Genomic DNA, 18,081 nt, shown 5'->3' with positions numbered 1-18,081 from the left:
TTGGAGGCCCTCCGGGTAGAACTCGAAGTCCTCAATCCTTCGAGTGCCACATTCCGGGATAGAGATAAGGCCGTCCTGGAAAGGGGCGTATGACGCCACTCTCCAGGGGTTGTTCATAGAGAACGGAGGCAGAGAGTCATGAGGTGGGAGCTGAAGCAGTCCGGCACCGAATGCTGGAGGAGTAACTAGAGGGGCCTGGTTAAGTCCGGCAATTATATTGTCCTGGGACGTAATCCTATCAGACAACCGGGAGAACATCTGCTCCATGCTGCTCCTCAGAGAGCCGACCAAGTCCCCCATCTGTTGCAACAATCCAGCATTGGGATCCAAAGCCGGAGCTGATGCGGAGGTGGAGGGATAACTCGGCACAGGTACCAAGGGGAGAGGAGAGACCGCAGGCTCCGCCGGAGTACGGGGCCTCTCCTTGGAAGACCTGCTCTTAGAGGACTTCGAGCTTGAAGCAGAAGCTCTAGACTTCTCTGCTCCGGGGTTTGTAGCCGGAGACTTACGAGATGTTGACGCCGACGAAGTCTTTTTGGACGACGACGACGTCTTTTTAAGGGTTTTCTGTACCCTTTGGCCCTTCACCTTGGGTTTCACCGAAGCACTGGGTGAAGCATAAAGGAGCTCAGCTCCTGTAAAGCCTGGAAAGAAGCTGGAGAAGTAGCAGGAGAAAGAAGATCCAGTGGCGCCCAAGGGAAGCCCTTGGGCGTCCAACGTACCTACTCGACCAACAGGTCGTCAACACCTACCATCGGTTCAACATTCAAATCCAGCGTCGCGACTTCCGATGAGATATCGTGGCCTGGTTCCTTCATTGAAGTGGCGATCTGTTGTTGGATCGCCGCCATAGTCGGGGCTGCTTCTGCCGGGTCGACGTAACCTGTCGACTTGCCGCCGGGGAACAGCAGGACAGCCATCCTCTTCTCAAGGATGTAGGGCTGTCCCTTGGCGGCGTTCTTCCCAAATCCGCCGACCCAAGCCCTCAGGGTTGCCAGAGCGGTCTCTCTAACGGCAGCAGCCTGGAAGAGAGGGCGTTTATTAGTTTTAAGTTTAAAATTGAAATTCAACCTTAAACTAAGACTAGGCTTAACCTATAAAGTTTTCGGGGATGTAATTCCCAACATAAAAGGAGCTTAAGCTTAAAATAAATCCTTAAAATTAAACTTAAGATCTAGAACAGTCATTAGAATTCACGTATAGAGTTGGAAATACTTACCCCGTCTAAGAACTGACCCACGAGATCATAACAAATAGTACAGGTCTCGTGGAACCAGACCTGCAGATTCCCATGCGGAGTCGCGCACGGAGCGTGGGACCTGCAGACTTCATGTCCGCAGGGGTCTTGGAGCATGGCGTTACATCCCGGATGCTCACAGTTGGTGGTCTGTAAGTGGAAGGATACATGAGTACCATAAAAGACATCACTTACAGGCTAATTAGAACTCCGATGCATGCCGGAGAGCGAAAAAATTTTGGGCATAACCCCTCCCCTACCGCCTGAATAGGCTATAACCCCGGAGTGATCCGGTGTGAAAACAGAGGTAAGGGAGGAACCCGGCTTAAGCTAGCTTAAATTAAACTTATGATACACTTAAGCATAAATTAGCACTAAATTCCGGAATGGTTCCGGATCGCGGAGGTGTTCGTCTCCCGTTATACCGACGAGACGGGATGGTTAGTTAAAAAGACCAACTGTACGCCTGAGGTCCGCCCGCAAGCGGGGAACCAGCTCCCTTCCTCGTGATTGACGGAGCTCCGGTAAGATAAAAAAGCACCGACAATCAAGGAAGGGGCGAGAGGGCGAGACAGACTCGAGCAAACATCAGGGCAACTGAGCAACAAAGGAGGGGGAAGGCCAATCCCCCTACCCCGTCACAACAAAGCACCGTGAAGCAGAGAGAACGGTCAAGTCCAGTCCTGTGTCTGTCCAGCCTCCCCTACTCCCTCCGCGTAGGGAGAGAGGGAGACAGGCCCGGGTGGAGCGAGCGAGGACGGACCTCCCTCCCCCCAGCTCTATGGGAGAGCGGGAGGAGGGCAGGGTGACTGGACGGGCGCCTGGCTGTATCGCGATCACATGGTGACCACGAAGCGGTAACTCGATAAAACCCACGAAAACCATAGCCTAGGTTAATGCAACCAAACTGATCAGCGAGATGCCATCGTAGATGCAACAAAACTGATGAGAGGAAGCAACAAAACTGATGGGGACCATGATATAATAAACCTAGGCTACGCTAACGTGCCAGACGCCCTAGGCTAACCCAAAAATAAATAAAATCACAAAAACTTAAATTAAAATGAAAGTAGGGAAATAGAACAGTAGGAGAAAAAATCCAGGAGTGTACGACTAACCCGAGAGAAAGTCTACCACTCAAAGCTAGCCGGGGCCGATACTAAGAGCTGTGGCTAGGGTCTGGATAGAAGCGAAAATGCCTACGCAAGGTAAAAGAAGACATGCATGCATGACATAAACCAATGCAGGCTGGATCCCCTTACATAATATAGATAAACAGTAATAGAGCGTAAAGTAAAAGGGAAGGTTCTAGGTATGGAAGACCAAGAACGAACCCGCCACGAGGCAGAACAATGCTGCCATGCTTCCGGCCGCGAGCCAGCATTTATACCTAAAAAACGGCAAATACTGACTCAAGGCTGGAAAAAACTAAGTAGGAACCTTACGGAATACTTAACTTAGCTGATGTGATGGCTGAACGCTCCATTACTAGATAAAATCCTCAAAAAAGGGGCACGAAAACACAGAGACAAAAAAGTACGTCCGACTAGGCCCGTGCTAACGAAAAGGATGGCCACCAGAGGCGCAGCAGTCGGTAGCGTGGGGTGGAGTAGTAGTAGTTGCTGCCCGTTCTGTGGGTTGGCTCCCCTCTTGTGGGGGTTTTGTCGTAGGAGATTTCTATTGGCAAGAGGCTCGTGGTAGTGGTCTCACTCGCCCTAGTGTTCATACCGACACCCTCTTGGAGGGTGAGCGAGTCAGTTATACTGACCTTTTTCTTTATTTTGTTTATTCTCTGGTATTTGTTAGTTCATTTACCTTAGAAATAATGGATTAAAGGATATTTCGCGCAGCGACACGAACTGAGCCCAGAAAGAGAGGCGTACAAAAAGCGGGATTTAACTGTAAAGTAAATTCAAGGTTGCACAAAATTTCTCAATATTTTACTTTAAATTAGAACAACCTATTATTGGGGTTTTCCTCTTACCCCTTTTAAATGGTACTCTGCACTAGTTCGAGTTCATCAAGGAAGCAAGTAATATGATTTAGTGGTTAATGGGGCAACCCAGTGGTGAGGGAATATTCACCCTGTAAAATTACTAAATATAGTACAGTAATCCTTTTGTTTGTTAGATTACTTATATCTTGGCCAGCTGCGCAATTCTAGTTTTTTGTATATCAATCACTGACAGCAGATAGAACTTATCTTTGCTCTAAGGAAGATAGCTAGAAGATTGTCGAGATGCCGGTGGTATACTGACATATCTTAAGGTAATACATATATTGGAAGTCATGTGCTCATCCTTTTTAATATCATTACATTTTAAATGCGAGGTCTATTGTTGTATACAAGGTAGTTTATCACATTTTTATAAAATCCCATACACTTACAGGATGTTTGCTTTGAATAATTTTTTAAAACATTTTAGTACATTCTGTTCCTTGACGGTAGGGAAAGAAATGAACTAGCAGAATACTATCTTTATCCTGTGAATGTTTTCTTACAGTAAGCTTAATTTAGGGTAATAAGTTACTACTGAAAATTGGCAATTTAAGTTTCAGGATTGAAATTTTTTTCAACATGATTTGCTGATTTAACTTGTTTAGATTGATACCAGACATGAATGACAATGACCTTTTTCATATGATTATGTTATCTGTTTATATCTCAAGTTATTTATTTAACACACCAGTAGATTTACAGCTAATGTTTCCAGTTACTATCAACTTATTATTATCAGTCATTGCATAATAATCTGTACTTGTCATTTCAGTTCCCTCCGAGCTCCGAGAACTCCCTCTTCTCGAACTCTGTGGTAGATGTGTTTACTCAGTTGACGCAATGCTTCGGTGTCGTTTCAAAGTTAGAATGCCCTGACCCAGAGATCTGGAAGAGATTCATGAAACGATTCGCCAAAACAATAGTAAAGGTGCTCTTAGCTTATGCTGATATTTGCAAACAAGAGTTCCCCAATTATGTGACTGACGAAAAGAAGGTGAGTTTTATTTGTACATTTTTTTTTATAGAATAATTCTTGACATATCATGAATAAGTTCTTCAGAGGAGTAGGAGTAATTTTGATCATGTATATATAAAGAATGAAGAAGTAATGAAATTATTTAAAGACCATAGTACAGAATTTCTATATTTAATTGTTAGTAGGTAAGCATTTTAAAATAAACATATGTATGCTGTAAATGGAAGTTGAGATTACTTTCACGTTTGCATTAATCTGAGAAAGGCAACTTGAAAACTAGTTTTACCTTTTTTTTGGATTCAGATGATTACATGATGCTTTTGTAGTTTTTGTTACAAAAATCAGTATGAACCTTACTGATTTGTTCATTTTATCTATCAAGCAAAGAGAAACAATCATATATATAGAAATTCAGTACCCTTTAAAATACAGTATTACACTCCAGACACACAATACCAGTGTGGACAATGTAATGCTATATAAAATCCCAAAATTAACATTCTAAGTAGGATTTTGCCATTGGTCTCCGCATAGATTTTGTTATAAAATGTGGTTTACATTTATAGTTGATGTTTAATTTCTTGTATACATCCCTATACTACATATTTTGACATAATAACCTACAGCAGTTGCCAGTTGCTTCAGTTGACATAAAATTATATTTATTTTGCTAAAACTTAAACAAAAAATACAGTTTTCTTTACAAACTTAGATCACCCCATAAATTTTATTTTAACAATTAGATTGCTTTCGTTTCCCAACATGAATGTTTCCTACATGAATATATAAACTAAGTTTTGTGGCAGTATCTTTGTGAATTATGAAAATAGATGACATGCATTTAGTATTTATATAAATTACAGTGTATATTTATTTGGTATGAGATATATAGAAAGACATTTGATTTTTTATTAGAATTAAGTTGGTTGTTCTTAGTATGAAGTTGTAATGAAAAAACTATGTGCAGTTTAGTCAAAACGAGGTACATCACCAGTCTCAAAACCTGTGCACTGTGCAAATATGTCTTCCCTAATTTCCTGGTCTTATTTCCAGGCTTGCATCCTCATGAATAACATTCAGCAATTGAGAGTGCAGCTGGAGAAAATGTACGAGAAGATGGGAGGTGAAAAGCTAGAGGAGGATGTGGCTGCTATCCTCAATGAATTGCAAGGATCCCTTAACACTGTATTAGATGAGCTTGCACATAAATTTGCCAACAGGTATGTTATCACTATTTACTGGTACCGTTATACAATATGAAATTCAATGATTGTTTCCACACAAAACAACCATTAATCATTATTTCTCTTCAGTCTCGAGGTACGAATAGCAGTCAAAGTGAAAGAAATGGGAGATAAATTAGCTGCTGTCAAAGGAACGGGTCAGGTACAGCCTTCACAGAGAAATGCAATAGCCATAGAGGCTGATGAAGTGCTTGTGCCTCTGATGGATCTTCTGGAGGACTCACTATCCCTTTATGCTCAGTCTTGTGAGAAAACAGTGCTCAAACGACTCCTTAAGGAGTTGTGGAAAATAGTCATGACCTCAATGGAGAAGACGGTTGTATTGCCACCCATGACAGACAAGGCGGTATGTTTCTTTTTCTAATAGTTATCCTTTTCAGTTAGGCTGGTATTTCTCTCAGTCACTACTACACAAATCTATTCGTGTTATTTTTCTAAATACTGCATAGTCATATTACCTTTTGCTAACAAGACTAATCATTACATGAAGGAAGTACTACATTTTCTTTTTGCAGGGTATAAATAGTAATAGACCTTACCAGAAATTTGGGAATACTATTTCAGATTTTTTGGAATTAATTTACTATTGTAAATTGTACATTTTAGGCAATATTTGTTTACGCTTTTCACTGCTCATCTGTGCTCTAAAATCCCATTAGTATACATTATTCTTATGAAACTTTAGCATGTTATTTTGTACTTGACCATAAGTTTTCCTTCATGCACGCTGCCTATAGATGATGCTCAAAAACCTTACGGACAATGCAAAGAACCTTGCAGCCAATGCCAAAATTGAGGATATGTCACGACTCATCAAGAGTCAGTTCGCTGGTGGCAAGGATGTCAAGAATGCTGTCTCCAACATCATGGTCAGGAATGGTCGCCCCATAGATGGGCTATCTTTCCTCTTTGTTATCATTTATTATTTGATACAGATTTTTTTTTTTTTTGGTTGGGGTAGAGTGTTCTTCACTTTTCTTCACATTTCAGTCAAGCAAATTCTGCAAATGTGTGTTTTTTAAGTTAACAAACATGTAATGACAGTTATTTTCCAGATCAGTAATATTCCTTTAATATTATGAAAAGAAATAATTATTATGTTATATTTTTATATAGTTTTTATTTTTTCCCTATGTATATATATATATATATATATATATATATATATATATATATATATATATATATATATATATATATATATATATATATATATATGTATGTATATTTAAAATAAAAAATATATATATGTATATATATATATATCCATACATATACATATATATATATATTATTCATAATATACCATATAATATATATATAATATTATATATATATATATATATATATATATATATATGTGTGTGTGTGTGTGTGTGTGTGTGTGTGTGTTATATATATATATATATACATATAGTATACATCTACATATATTAGATATATATAGGTATATGTGTTATATATATATATATATATTATATATATATATTATATATGTATATATATATATATATATGAGTATATATATATATATATATATATATATATATATATATATATCATATACAATATATATCTATATATATTATATATATATATATATATCTATAATATATATATATATATGTATATAGTATATATCATATAACGTATATCATCTACATATATATATATATATATATATATATATATCTACTATATATATATACACACACATTTTTTCTCTTTAATATTGAAGGGTAACATATTATACCTGGGTGTTTTCATTTGTTATTATAGATTTCACAGTAGAGTATCTATACTATACAGGTAGTTTTCCAATTATTCAAAATTGAATTGATATTTTATTTATGAATTTTTAGTGTTTGGGGAAAATATTAGCTTGGTTCATAAATTTGCTTAAAAAATAGCATTTTGATAATTAGGAAACTTGGAATAATGCTACTTTTTGTACTAATTTGAAGTACATAGCTCATTGCAAATCTTGCTATCCCACAGGACATATCGAAGGACTTTGAGCGTAACCTTACACCTAAACAGTGTGCTGTACTTGAAGCAGCTCTTGATACCATCAAGCAGTACTTCCATGCCGGAGGAAATGGCCTTAAAAAGAACTTCCTCGACAAATCACCAGAACTCAAGTCACTTAATTATGCCTTGTCATTATACACGCAAACCACTGATACGCTCATCAAGACATTTGTTACAACACAGACCAATCAAGGTAGGTCTCTTCAAGAAAGATTTGACTGAGTTTGTATGTCAAACAACAGTGGAGAAATTCTATATTATTTGATGGAGTAACTATCAGATGCAAATGGTTATTTATTGTCTCAAACATTTCGGTTTCTAAGTGTGCATGAGTGGTTTATAGTATAATGTTCTTTCACCAAAGATCAATACTACTTTGCTTTCACTATCATGTTCAGTTCTTCCATATCTTTTATTCAACACATTTTCAGCCTTTAAATTGTCTTTCTTGAAAAACTTGTGATTGCAACATTTGTGACAAGACATTACTAGTACCAGGAAAACATTGGAGCCTTTATTTTAAAGTTCTTATAATGAATGTTTTTTTTCTGACTGAATCAGATTGCAGCTATATGTACACACGAAACAAACCAAAGCAAAAAACCTGTACAGTACAAGTATTTACAGCTCAACAAAACACTTCTTTGAAGAGCATGTCCAATACTCAGCACCTACTGGCTTCAACCACTGCTGTGTCTTTTCTTAGCTTGCTGGCTCATTGCTTCTTGCTGCAATATACTTATACTTGAGTGCCCTACAGGAGGTACACTGCCACATTAGGCTCAATATAGAACATCTGTTCAAAACTTCATTCATCACAAAAATACAAACAAGAGTTTCATTTCCATTTTATCTTTGTTTATTTTTGTGACAATGGTTGCCATTTCTCTGTGTCCCACATGTAAGAGTGAACATTGAATGGTATTGTATGTGAGTAGATATTTCTTTTTAAAAAGTTATAAAAGGTAACACATTATGTAACTGAAAATGTAGCTCTTTCAGTTGACTTACTTCTTTAATTCTTGTGATGACTGAGTTTTATCCTTGTATCATTTATTTTTATCTTTTTACCTTTTATTAAATATATATAGGAACATAGTCTTCACATTTGGGATACATTTCCTGAGACAGTCCTTTACTTTAGAATAGCAAATGATACATATTGTTGGTAAATGAAACAGAAAATTTACACCATACCTAATCTCTGATTTGTTAAAATGCATATTAATTCTGTGGGGAAAATCATGCAACAAGACTTGCTCATCAGAGTCTGTGCATGAATATGTATAAGTAACATGAGGGATGTAGAAATTTGGACCCATTATGTTTTGTGTTTTGTAAGTTATGCATAAATGCTGTATGTTACTTTGTCAAGACAGGTAAACTAAAATAATAAAACAGTAATATTGTTTAATCAAGAATACATTAGTCAGACTCTACTGAATTGTTGCCATACAAGACCCCTAAGGTTATGTGCCATAAAAATTGACCAAACACTTCTTTCTATCAAAGCTGTTGACACTTCATTGGATCCTGAATTACAGTAAAATATGTTAAGAATGATATACAGTATATTCCTTGATCATTAAAACTCGTGCTCATAACCTGTATATGTTGCATATGATCACAAGTAATCTAGTCTTAATCTTACAGGTACTCTGAGCTAGGTTGGTTGTACTCATGAGTGGATGAGTGGCATTATCAGAAATTATTTTGTATAGTCTTAAATATGGATTGTTGTGAATAGGTATATTGAGTACTAATTTTAAACCAATTATTAAGTTAGTTTTTCAGTAAAGTTATGGAGGTGTATGTACTTGTCTGACAGGAATAAAATTTCAGTTTATTGTATGAAGCAATTTTTTTTCATTAAAATATGTTTTAATTCAGTTAAGTCACATTTATAAATTATGGGCTTAAGTTTGTGCTTGCATATTTATTTAAATGTTGCTAATTACATTATTTATATATATATATTATATATATATATATATATATATATATATATATCTAGAGAGAGATATATATACATATGTGTATATATTATATATATATATATATATATTATATATATATATATATAGTATATATATATATATATATATATATATATATATGTGTGTGTGTGTGTGTGTGTGTGTGAACAACAAAGCAGAGCAGAATGGTGTTAAGAGTTTAAGGTAATGGTTTAAATTTGAGAATGGTTGTGGAAACCAATGTTAAAGGTTTAAAGAAGGAAGCAAAATACTAGACAAAGGAATGAATAAATTGACAATAATCTGAGCATGTGATCATTGTGTGTAGTGTCTGCCTTGATAATGGAATGGTTGCAAAGGAACAGATGTAAATAATAGTATTCATCCCTTTCCTTAAGAAAATTTAAGAAGTGCTCACAGGAAAAGTGAAAGGAAAGATTGTAGACTAAAAGCACAGGGTCTGTGATCTTTCCTTTCCTTTTCCTGCATGCACTTCTTAAATTTATATGTCACGGGACCATTGTGGCATTGGATGTTTGAGAATATTAGTAAAAATGATTACAATTGTCACTCAGGATTAAAGTTTTTTAGAATACTCTTGAAGAGTTTGATTGAGAATGTAAGACAGGGAACAGCAATATGAATCACCATCAGCTGTTTGTTAGAAACCAGGTGTGTGAGAAGTTTGAAAATAAGGAGAAATTTGTCTTTTAGAAGTGTCACCAAAGAAAGTTTGAGGATTGACAGAAATACAGTGTGGTGTGTAAAGCAGTTTGTTAAAGAGGATTTAGAAGTTTTCTTGATGAAATTGAAGTTTGTTTAAGCATATGGATCAGTTTTATGTAGGGAAATGATTATGTGTTTACAGAAGTTAAAAAAAGAATTAGGGGATGTGGCCATAGTTTACAGGTATAGTGTCAATTGGTGTTAGTGAAGAAAAGTTGGAAAGAGAGGAAGAGTGCCTAAAAAAGTGGGGATGTTTGAGGAGACAGCTGAACCAACTCTACTTCATATAGGCTGTAACTTGGAGCTGTGCTTTACAAATGCTGTGCTCACCCTAAAATTGCTGCATAAGCGCAATAGAAACTAAATGGAAAATAAAGAAAAGGGGCCAAAACCAATTAAATTAATTGTCTGTGTGTAGTATGTGGAGAACACCAAGAAGTTGTATGATAAGAAGTTTTGGTAGGAAGAAGTGAGACTTAAGGATAGTGCTTGATTTGTGGGGTGACAGAATGTCAACATTGATGGCCTTTAATATCCAGGAAGTCTGAATGTACACAAGTGCCGCATCATTGTTATTGAAGTGGATGATGTGTGTGAGTTTTGGCTCAAAAATAATATATTCAGTAGTCAAAGAATGCATGATGAAATGGCAGTTGTTTTATTTCTCTGCAGATACTTTGTTCTTTAAAGGGATACTGCTTATTGGTGAATGTTTGTATGTAGGTATTATATATATATATATATATATATATATATATATATATATATATATATATATGTATATATATATATATGTATATATATATATATATATATATATATATATATATATATATATATATATATATATATATATTATATATAATCATTATTTTTGTGACTAAGGAGGTGTGTTTTTAAATGATGTGGGTTTAATTTTATTGTGTTTTTGTGATGATATCTCTTAGTAATACTGAATACCAAATGTTGAACTACTGGCAGTTTACCTTCCTTTCTTTTCTTTTTTTTATTAAATCCATGTATGATTCATTATGTGTCCGGTGAACCTTATGGATACCCAGAGAGAAAGGTTTAGGTTCACTTTTTATGTATGGTATTTTCAACCATAAATTGCTGGTGGCTTTATATGGTAAGTAGAGAGGGGTAACATATTAAGATCAACAAGTTTATTAAAAATTCATTGATTCATTTAATGCCAATTGCTCCTTTGAGGAATGTTCGGTCAGAGTCAAGCGTGTCCACATATGAGTAAAATTAATTATAAAAAAAATATTAAGTGTTTTGTTGATATTTCAACAGCTCAGTAGATTTACCTTTGGCAAGTGTAGTTATTTGTGACTAAGATAAGCTTTCTAATTTCACGGAGTTTTGGTGATTTACTTGCTTTTGTGCTATATGTATTCATGTATGTATGTATATGTATGTATGTATATATATATATATATATATATATATATATATATATATATATATATATATATATATATATATATATATATATATATATATATATATATATATATATATATATATATATATATATATATATATATATATGTATATATATATATATATATATATATATATATATATATATATATATATATATATATATATATATATATATATATATATATATATATATATATATATATATATATATATATATATATATATTTCTGGTATATAGTGCTACATTTATTCATAGTTTTCTTGTAGGCTTGCAAAATGATTTATTAAAAGTCATCTTTATAAGATTCCATCAGTAAATCCATGCATTGCAAAACCCTCATCTGTTTTATATTTACTGATAAAGCCACTACCAGTTTAAGACAGACTGACCTAAAAAGACGTATAGAAAGAGGGAGTGGTAAAATAAATTAGCTCTTAGGGGGAAAAATCAGGACACGAAAGAGTCTGAGAGAATCGAAGGTCTGGATTTCTGGAGATTATCTTCTTCCCCTGATGATTGAATCCCCCTTTTCCCCTGATAAAGTTCCTGCGAACGACAGTAGGTTTCCGGGTAAAACCAAGAAAAAAGCAAAGGAACAGGTGCCAATGGATGAGGAGGAGGAAGAAGAAGAAGAAGCGGAAGCAGAAGACGATACCGACGATCCCATTAAAGCTAAGACAGTCAGAAAGAAACTGAGTTTGAGCGATAAGCGAGGTAATGGTCACTTCGGGGAGAGAGAATGAGAAAGAGAGTGAGGGAGAGTGCAGGTTCTCATAACATGCATCCTCGAGGAAGGTCTCTCACCTCCTCTACACCTCCTCCTCCTCCTCCTCCTAGCGAGTAGCGTCTAGAAAAAGAATAACACATAGTCAGCTTTGGGTTCGTAAATCATATCCTCTCAGCTGGAATTCATGTGCTAGGATAACACAAACTGTTCACTGATAAGGATCTTTTATTTTAGTATATTTTGTAGAAGTTACCCATTTGGGAATAGCCATGGACACCCCTGAGAGATATTACAAAAAAAGAACAAAAATTGCTCAAGATCAAAGGGAATTTTTTTATGTAATAGCAATTCCGTAATGTTTTGCTTGCTTTGTCTTCAAACCTTGTTTGTTGAGAAATTTTGTAAATTCCTTGTTTCTTGAGCGGGCAAGTCATTTTAGTTTACGAACTCAGCCTTAGAGAGAATGACATAATTTCATCTTGTGAGGACCATAGCATCCAATATATATGATATATACATTTATATCCTGGAGTTTGCATCATACATGTATAGATACATTGCATATGTATGTATACTGTAATGTAAATGCTGTGTATAAACATATATAGATGCTTTATATAATATATATATACATATATATATATATATATATATATATATATATATATATATATAATATATATATATATATATATATATATATATATATATATATATATATATATATATATATTATATATATATATATATATATATATATATATATATATATATATATATATATATATATATATATATATATATATATATATAGTATGTGTATATATATATATATATATATATATATATATATATATATATATATATATATATATATATATATATATATATATTATATATGAGTCATATCACATTTCCGTGATTCATATACATACATTGAGCTACAATGTCCTTTAATATCTAATTCGCTCCACCTCGGAATTAATATATTTTCATATATGCTTAACCGAAGGGGAATTTTTTCTCGATAATAGACTTGCCTGGACCCGGGCGCGAACCCCTGGAGCCTTTCAAATGCAGGAACGTCAGTGAAGCTTTAACCTACTACACCACCGCAAGAGGCCTCTTGCAGGTGGTGTAGTATGTAAAAGCTTCACTGACGTTCCTGGATTTGAAAGGCTCCAGGGTTCGCGCCCGGTCCAGGCATGTCTATTTTCGAGAAAAAATTCCCCTTCGGTTAAGCATATATGAAAATAATATTAATTTCCGAGGTAGAACGAATTAGATATTAAAGGACATTGTAGCCTGAGATATATATATCTATATATATATCTGATATATATATCTATCTTATCTATATATATACATATATATATTCTATATATCTTATATATATATATATAATATAATATATTGTATATAGATACATATATATATATATGTATATTATATATTATATAATAATATATATACAATATATATATATTACTATATATATATATATATATATAGATATATATATACAATTATATATGTGTATATATTAAATTTAGCATCTTGTGACTCAAAACTTCTGCAGCTTTTCGTCCTATGAGTCTCGCATGGATACTGAGCGGGAATGCAGTAAACTGTTTTACAAAAATACTGAAAGTGTGTCAAAATTTTTGGTATATAGTAGTGTCTCTTAGAAGTAATATTGGGGGCCTCCTAATGTTATGGAGTAGCGTAACATCTCTTAAAATATATGGTAGATACTAGACTAGTTTTCTTGCTGTTAGTGCTCTTGCCAACCACTGTGATGTGATAATACCCTGCATAGTTTTTTTTTTTTTGGGGGGGGGGTTCTTTTTTTAGTTTTCGTGGGGGGTCTGCGGCAGTAAATATAAGCACCCAATATCATTGTAACCATAGGTGAGTGCTGAGCATTACTTTCAGCCAGTCACTGTTAGCTTCAATGATATTGGCTGTGGATTGTCAGCTCCAAAAAAAGCAATCAATATTTTTCTCTACCATGGGTAAGCTGAGCCTAACTGAAAGACTTAAGTTACCTGCAGTCTAGTTTGCACCTTGTTTCCACTTTCTTCAAACCCATTGTAGATAACACACATTGCCTTACTTTTGCATGCAAAAGCTGTTTTTGACTCCAGTTCAAAAAATATGACAGCAGCCCTTAGTAGTTTTTACAGACCACAATATGGCTTGTTAGTTCCAAACATTATTGAATACTTTATTCATTATAGTTTTAACTTTTTAAACTTACCCTTGCAGGATTACTTGTTATTCACCAAATCTTTTTATATAAATTGTGATATTTTAATTTGATACAACATAAACATTCCTTGTGAAATTAATTGAATTAGGAAAAATAAATTTTCAATTGTTCTATTTTAGTTTTTTAAGGAGCTTGGTTTAAAAGTAATATTATAGTACAGTAGTGACAGATGCAAATCTTAGTTAAAGTTAAATTTTACTTATCTTGCATGTTCAAGAAATTTCCATAATTACTTTAACTAAATTTCATTAACCAGTCTAGCAATGTAAGTACAGTGTAACAGCTATATTGCAGTTGTACACTTGCGCACCTAACCTGAATTAAAGATCTTCATATGAAGGTGAAATTCAGCAGGCAAATATGTTGTGGAGTAACATCAGATATTTTGCAGACTGATGGAATTTAGATTCAGATGTACCTTTAAACAAAGCTTTATACTGATAATTATTTGATTATTATGTATGATTCACTTTATTCTGTTGACATTTGTAGAACTCGAGTTATTCAGTCAGATAAAGTACCTTGAGTTCAGTCAGATTTTGAAAATGTTATATTTGTCATCAGTACAAACCATACTTTTAATGTAGAACTCGTATGTAAAAGTTTTTTTCAAGTACTACTGTATATTTATACAATATTTAGAACATATTTTAAGTGAAGAAAAAAATTAAATTTCAGATGATGTTGGTTAACTGAAAATGTGATTTTTTATTCACTTTTATTGGTCTATTTACTTAGTATGGTTGCTCGTTTCTGTCTTCTTTAGCAAATGTAGACGTCAAGAATAGCCAACTCAACTTTTTAAATATTTGTGAATCACAGCATGCATAATTCCTTTGCTGTTATTAGTTGTCAGTCCATACGAGAAGCTCAGCCTAACCCCACGCTAAGTTCCATAAGAATTGGTTTCTGAGATTACATTGCTGTAATGGTGATTATCTTTCAGTACAGTTTTATAGTAGAAATTGAAGTGCTTTGATAAAGTAAATTTAAACGCTGGCAAATATAACCTGGACCACCTTAGCCTTAAATATTTATGGCATGATATTTCCATTATAATAATTAAATGATGGAGAACTTGAAAACACCTGAACTTGCTCTTAACGAGTCTACAAATAATTATTACTGTCAAGTATATTTTCATTGTCATCTCAATCAAAATTTACATGGTTTAAAATCAAGCAGGAATTCACATGAATTCAAGCCTGCTGTCCTGTTGTCCAGAGCTGATAATATATCTGCTGTTACACCCAGTTCAGTTTCAGATTAACAGATTCCCATGTAATATTCCATCAACACCCTTAGACCTTGTACATATTTCATTTAATATGGGAAATTTTCTTGGGTAAACATTCTTCTGTTTGAAAGACTGAGGATAATGAGTTTATATTGTTAGTGCTCTTCAATTACATATAATACAGTTTTTTTTATTTAAAGTATGCTTATTTCTGTAACTTTTATAATGCAGTACCTAATTACGTGGGTAACATCTCCATCAAAATACTCCTGTTCTTATATAAATTAAATCAAACTTGAAATTCTTCATAAAACAATTTATGTTTAAATTGCCGGTTATTGTGCATTGTCAAATAGCAGCCCCACTTAATAATTTGGTCAAAGAAAATCAAATTGCCCAGATGGGACTATCTTAAACTGGCAAAATTGCATTTTTCCAATTATTGTATTCATCACTTTTAATCAAACTGGCTATATTCACATATATAGTGCCCAGACACTATAACATGGAAAAAAGTTTCAAAAATATTTTTATATTGTTCCCAACTGCATTTTCGAGTATCCATTTGTGAGCTTTTTTTCATTATTCCTGGTCACATGGTCATAGTACAGCCCCAAGAGTGACGCCAGTGGAACACAACTACAATGGTTATGCTTGACATTCTTTTTTGTCAACTATTTATAAAAAAAATTTCTGTGTTGTATGTATCTGTTGTTGTGCTCCTTATCAACAGTGTGTGGTAGTTAGTGAATGATCTTGCATATTTATTTATTATAATTGTGTACACTATCTGTACAGAAGACGAAGCTTTTCAAAGAATGTTATGAAACATGTCTGTTTCTTTGGAAAATAATGGAATGTTATCATCATATTGTCTTGCTGTAGTATTTGTTAGCTATACTGAGTGTATAGATATGAAGCATGTTATGTTTATGAGCATTTGTGCAATATTAGGAGATTTAGAAATGTTTCATTTGTATATTCTGGGAAGTACCAGTACTTGACTCGCAATTCCACTGTTACCTTCTTGAAAAGATCTGAATTTGAGTTAATACACTTGAATTTCAGGCATAATCACATTTTTCTTGTTAGATTGCATATTAATATAAGTCATGCATGCATATACATAGTTAAGCATTCTGCTAATCATTCAAATACAGTTATGGTTAATTACAGTTAATTGTCAGTTATAAATGAACCATCCAGAATTTTCAAGTATTTGAAGTACCACTTTACTGTATTTTAAGAATATTTATATGAGTTTAATTTGTAATATATTTACTGGAGACTGAAGAAGAAATCATGAAATACCAGAAATTAAATTGCTGCTTCCATGCAGGTTCTACTGAGGAAGGCAGTGTTGGTGAAATTAGTGTCCAGGTTGATCTTTATACACATCCTGGTACTGGAGAACAGCGTATTAATGTTAAAGGTAGGTGCTGAATTTTTTTTTTTACACTTCTTGATAAATATTTTTGTCCAAGTACAATTGATTTACTACTTTTTTGCAATTAATTCAAAAGATCATTTTGACTGAAGGCAATTTTTTTTTCAGTGGTTGCTGCAAATGACCTTAGATGGTTGACTACTGCTGGTGGCATGTTCAGACCATTTGTAGAAGTGAATCTCATTGGACCACATTTAGCAGACAAAAAGAGAAAGTTTGCTACAAAATCCAAATCCAACAGCTGGTCACCTAAGTACAATGAAAGTGTCCAGTTGTAAGTATATTTCACATATTTTATTAATAAACCAAAATAATGCATTTGTGCAGGAAATTGCTAAAAACACTAAAATGACAGTTTTGTATATGAGACTTACCCAGTAATTATATAGCCATAGTTTCCAACGTTCGGCAGCCTAATTCAATTTCGCGTGTAGCACTTCATTGTTCAGTGTAGACATAACAGTGCCGTCCCCCAATGGCAAGACTAGGAACAACTTAGCAAAGCACTTCATTCTGTTTCTTGCCGTGCTTGGCTAAACATCGAGTGCTTACATCAGCTTGTTCTTATTTTCCGGTTTTATCACCGGATTTCAGTAGTTACACAACCACCGGAACACATTCGTAGCCTTCAAGCAGGATGCGTCTTGTCCTTTGTTTGTTTTATTCAGATTACAGTGGTCCCCCCGTATTCGTGGGGGATGCGTACCAGACCCCCCCGTGAATAGTTAGAACCCGCGAATGTTTGGAACCCTATGA

At 34.1% G+C, this 18,081-nt stretch overlaps 1 protein-coding gene across 1 annotated transcript in view; it reads left to right on the top strand.

Annotated features, from left to right (window-relative positions):
• LOC135220749 (phorbol ester/diacylglycerol-binding protein unc-13-like) overlaps nt 1-18,081 on the top strand; it is a 1,290,517-nt gene that overhangs the window by 1,226,199 nt on the left and 46,237 nt on the right. Inside the window, 8 exon segments of the mRNA XM_064258201.1 lie at nt 4,009-4,230; nt 5,266-5,432; nt 5,526-5,802; nt 6,194-6,325; nt 7,455-7,680; nt 12,186-12,356; nt 17,218-17,310; nt 17,434-17,599. Of these exon segments, the coding sequence (XP_064114271.1) occupies nt 4,009-4,230; nt 5,266-5,432; nt 5,526-5,802; nt 6,194-6,325; nt 7,455-7,680; nt 12,186-12,356; nt 17,218-17,310; nt 17,434-17,599 (1,454 nt within the window).

The sequence above is a fragment of the Macrobrachium nipponense genome, chromosome 2 (genome assembly GCF_015104395.2).
Source record: "Macrobrachium nipponense isolate FS-2020 chromosome 2, ASM1510439v2, whole genome shotgun sequence".
Taxonomy (NCBI): Eukaryota; Metazoa; Arthropoda; class Malacostraca; order Decapoda; family Palaemonidae; genus Macrobrachium; species Macrobrachium nipponense.
The sequence above is the reverse complement of the archived record's forward strand: the minus strand, read 5'-3'. Positions and strand labels throughout refer to the sequence as shown.